Raw genomic sequence first — 3791 nt, 5'->3', positions numbered from 1 at the left:
TGGCTAAAGATCGGCGCTGATTGGCCTGATTTACTCAATAATTACTCCTTTATTATAAATAATAGAAAAAAATGGTTCAGGACTTTTTGACTCAGTTTTATTCCTTCTATCTGCCTACGAGAGATTGTACGGCTATTCTGGGACACCCTGTATATATATATGCGCACGTACACGTGTTGTTTGAACGTTTCCGATAATCCTCTGAGCGATACACGTCGCCCGGTAATGGCTCGAAGTCCGTAATCCCCGCGACTCTTGTACACAGGGAATCGAGCTTTTGCGGACTGTTAAGCGAACGTTCCCGCGAACAACTCGCAAATATAATGCTAAGTAGGAAGGCGTTTACTTTATGTGCCATCCATAGGAGGTTCGAGAGCACGCACTCTCTCGAGAGATGCTATCGAAAACGGTTCTCCGCTCGTGTCGGCGCTATTTGTACACGACCAGGCCAGAGAAAATGTAAATTATTCATTAAATGCGTCGGGGATACATCGCGCTCGCTCGCTCGTTTTCCCGTACATTGTCGATTTTTTTTTTTTTTTTATTTGCATTAGCTTCTCTCTCTTTTTCTTTTTCTCGCTTACGGATAACGCGTTTCGAAACGTCTGACATCCGGCGTGTGTGTGTTTGCCTTCTTGAAGATTCTTGTCTTCTTCGCTTCTTTCAAGTTTTTCAATAATTTTTATGATCACATTGTTATTTTTTTATTTCCGATTAATTAATTCGTAGAAAAGTGTCGTTCTATGTACAGCAGAATTGAGCGGAGAAGCTTCTCTCGCGGAGATTGAATATTAGTTTTCCGTTTGTAGGTCATTCCGACTTCTTGTACTTTCACCGATCATCTTCTCGAAAGAGAGAGAGAGAAAGAGAGAGAGAGATGCATGTGCAACACAATTTTCTCGATAAATCTTCTTGACTGTTTAATAGACCGCGTCGAGCATTGTAGCGGCAATTCTTTTCAATCGGATCAGCGTTTTCACGAATCATTCATCATTCGTAACGTTGCAACAATGCAACGAAAAATACTTCCAACTATAATAATAAATATAGAGCGGTGTAACAAAAACACAGTCGCGTACGAATTAATTGAAAAACTTTGCAACTTCTGAATATTGCTATTTTCAGGAACAGAAGAGAGGATATTTTATTTTTAATCAAAGTTAAAACATTTGAAGAATCTTTTTAAGGCTCCGAAGTTTCCAAACTAATAAATATATATTCGGTCATGAGAGCCGTTCGCTAGGTGTTGTGCGGAAATTATACGTGTATATATATACACCGAAAAAATTGTATTCTTGTTTTGAGGATATCCCACTTACTTTAAGTATATTTTATACTAAAATAGGCGCCAAGAAGAGTTTCTTATTTTAAGAGGAAAATCCTCTAAATAGTAATATTGATAAGAATATATACTGATTAGAATATAAAAAGCCTCTATAGAAAAACATATATATATATATCTCACTATCGAAAAAGACTATATTCTTAAATTAAGAATATATTCTTAAATAAAGAATATATTCTTATATAAATAAAGAATATATTTTTAATTTCAGAAGAATATCATCTAAAATCTTGAAGAAGATTTGTTAAGTGTAAAATCTTCTACTTACAAGAATATAATTTTTTCGGTGTACATATATATACGTGTTCACGTGTAAAATTTAATTTCAATTAGGGGGGTATTTGGGATCTCTCATATACGAGATGCAAGTATAGCATCCTATATGAATTTTAAAATTGTTATTACAATTCGAATTTCACGTGTTAAAAAAAATTTACACGTGAACACGTTTATATGTATATATATATACACGTATAATTTCCGCACACACGTATAATTTCCTAGCGAACGGCTCTCATGACCGAATATATATTTATTAGTTTACAATACATTTGATCGTTGAAAAGCGATCGCGTTTAAGTTTTGTGATCAATATAATCGAATCAAATTTTTATTATCGCGTGACATATGATTTGCGATCGGTTTCCGCGAGTTCCCGGTACGTATCCTTTTTCGGGACTACCGGTGTGTGCACAACGTTTGTTGCAATATTTAACGCTCGCCCGACGATCGAACGAAGAGAGAAAGAGAGAGAGAGAGAGAGAAACGGGAGTCAAAAGGAGCAAGAGAAGGATATAATGGCACAGCCGGCTCAATCTATTTCAATGATTCATTAGCCATCTCTCCGTAATGATATAATTAAATTGTTCTGCGCTGTGAGGATATAATTTCAAAGAGGAGGAGGAGGAGGTGGAGGTTCGTTATAAATAATCGGACGCGTTATTATATCGAGTCAGCCGTTAACAGGATAACCTGTTCGACTTGTTTCCTCGTACTTCGGATCAATCATCGGTAAGCCCAAGCACACCGCGTATCGGTAAGCACGTCAATATACCCCTCCGAGAGAGAAAATATTCCATCTCGTTTGCAGTTTCCGTTCCATTAACGTTTTGCTTTAATCTCTCTCTCTCTCTTTCTCTCTCTTTCTCTCTCTCTCTCTCTCTGTATAAAGAATGACAAATTGGAAAATTACGAGCTTTCTTTCGATTAGTCCCGATGCAAGTATAACTGGAACTTTATTTCAATAAAATTCTACTTTACGGCAGGTTATAACAAACGTGCAATTAAAAAAGAAAAAAAACAACTCTCGCGCGCGCGTGCGTTTCTCAATTAATCTTGCAGCGCGATTGGATCGTTGCGAATTTATACTGTTCGTTTCGGAGATGATTTTGTTCCAGACCAAAATTAACTCGAGCACTTCTAAGAGAAACGTTTACACAAATCCGTGGATCTCCGTTCAAATTCGACTCAAATCAAAAGAAAATTTGATTCGAGTCAACTACTCGCCGCAGTCGTCGGCCAGGCGTATAAAAAAATATTCGAAATGGTAAAATAGACCTTCCAGCTGAGAAACCAAGGTTGAGGTGGCTTAAATAAAATCTCTAATTGAATCCAATACGGAGATCAGAGGAACGTTTCGATCTTTATTTTTTCTGATCATCATCAGCCTCACTGGACGGAACAAAAAAATTACAAAAAAATTACAAAAATTAACAAAATTAGTATTAACAAATTAGCTGGAAGGTCTATTTTACCATTTCGAATTATATTACGGCTGTTTTTTTGTTCTTAAAAAAATATTCTGTTATTTTAACTCCTGTAGGTTCAAAGTAAAAAAAAAAAAAAATATTTCAAGTAACTGACCGAGAAATAAACATTTTTGGTTGACATTGCAGTGTTTTTTCTCAGTGCCGCCTCGTGTCTGAAAACGGACAGCAAAAACCTTACCTTAAAACCTCGCACAGTCAACGTACGTACTTGCCCATTAAGCATCTGGTAGACAGTAAGTCAGACGATTGCCTCTTTTGACGACGATGGTCGCCGCGTCTCTCTCTCTCTCTCTTTCTCTCTCTCGGGTCAGGCTTCGGACACCGTTATTGTGGTCGATTCATCCGTCGATGCTTGACTTACTTTTGCCGACCCGGAGACCCAGTGTGTGAGCGTGGATTTCCCCCGTACTCTCGCGAATGTCAAACAAGTGTATCGTCCGCATGAGAATAAACGTTCGATTTGCACGAACGATATCGATCTCGCCGCAATTTTCGAAACTCGGTTGCGAGTTTCGATAACATTCGTTATCGCTATTACCTTCTCCATTTTTATTGCGCGCTTCACGGAACACACGTGATTTCACGCGTACAATTCCTCGCACGCAATCCAATTAGTAACGTCTTCTGTAAATTGTTCGCGAGATGAAAATTGTTCTCTTCAAATCCTCCTAACGGTC

General features: G+C 37.7%; 1 protein-coding gene across 1 annotated transcript in view; it reads right to left on the bottom strand.

Moving 5' to 3' along the window:
• The window catches only part of LOC109856763 (apoptosis-resistant E3 ubiquitin protein ligase 1), an 87334-nt gene extending 83989 nt beyond the window's left edge, over positions 1-3345 (bottom strand). The window contains exon 1 of the mRNA XM_020432394.1: positions 3323-3345. Coding sequence (XP_020287983.1) covers positions 3323-3330 — 8 coding nt within the window. The 5' untranslated portion in view covers positions 3331-3345. The remainder of the gene's footprint in view (positions 1-3322) is intronic.
• Positions 3346-3791: the final 446 nt, after the last annotated feature.

The sequence above is a fragment of the Pseudomyrmex gracilis genome, unplaced genomic scaffold (assembly GCF_002006095.1).
Source record: "Pseudomyrmex gracilis isolate BER0280 unplaced genomic scaffold, ASM200609v1 scaffold_133, whole genome shotgun sequence".
Taxonomy (NCBI): Eukaryota; Metazoa; Arthropoda; class Insecta; order Hymenoptera; family Formicidae; genus Pseudomyrmex; species Pseudomyrmex gracilis.
This window is presented reverse-complemented; position numbering and strand designations above follow the sequence as displayed.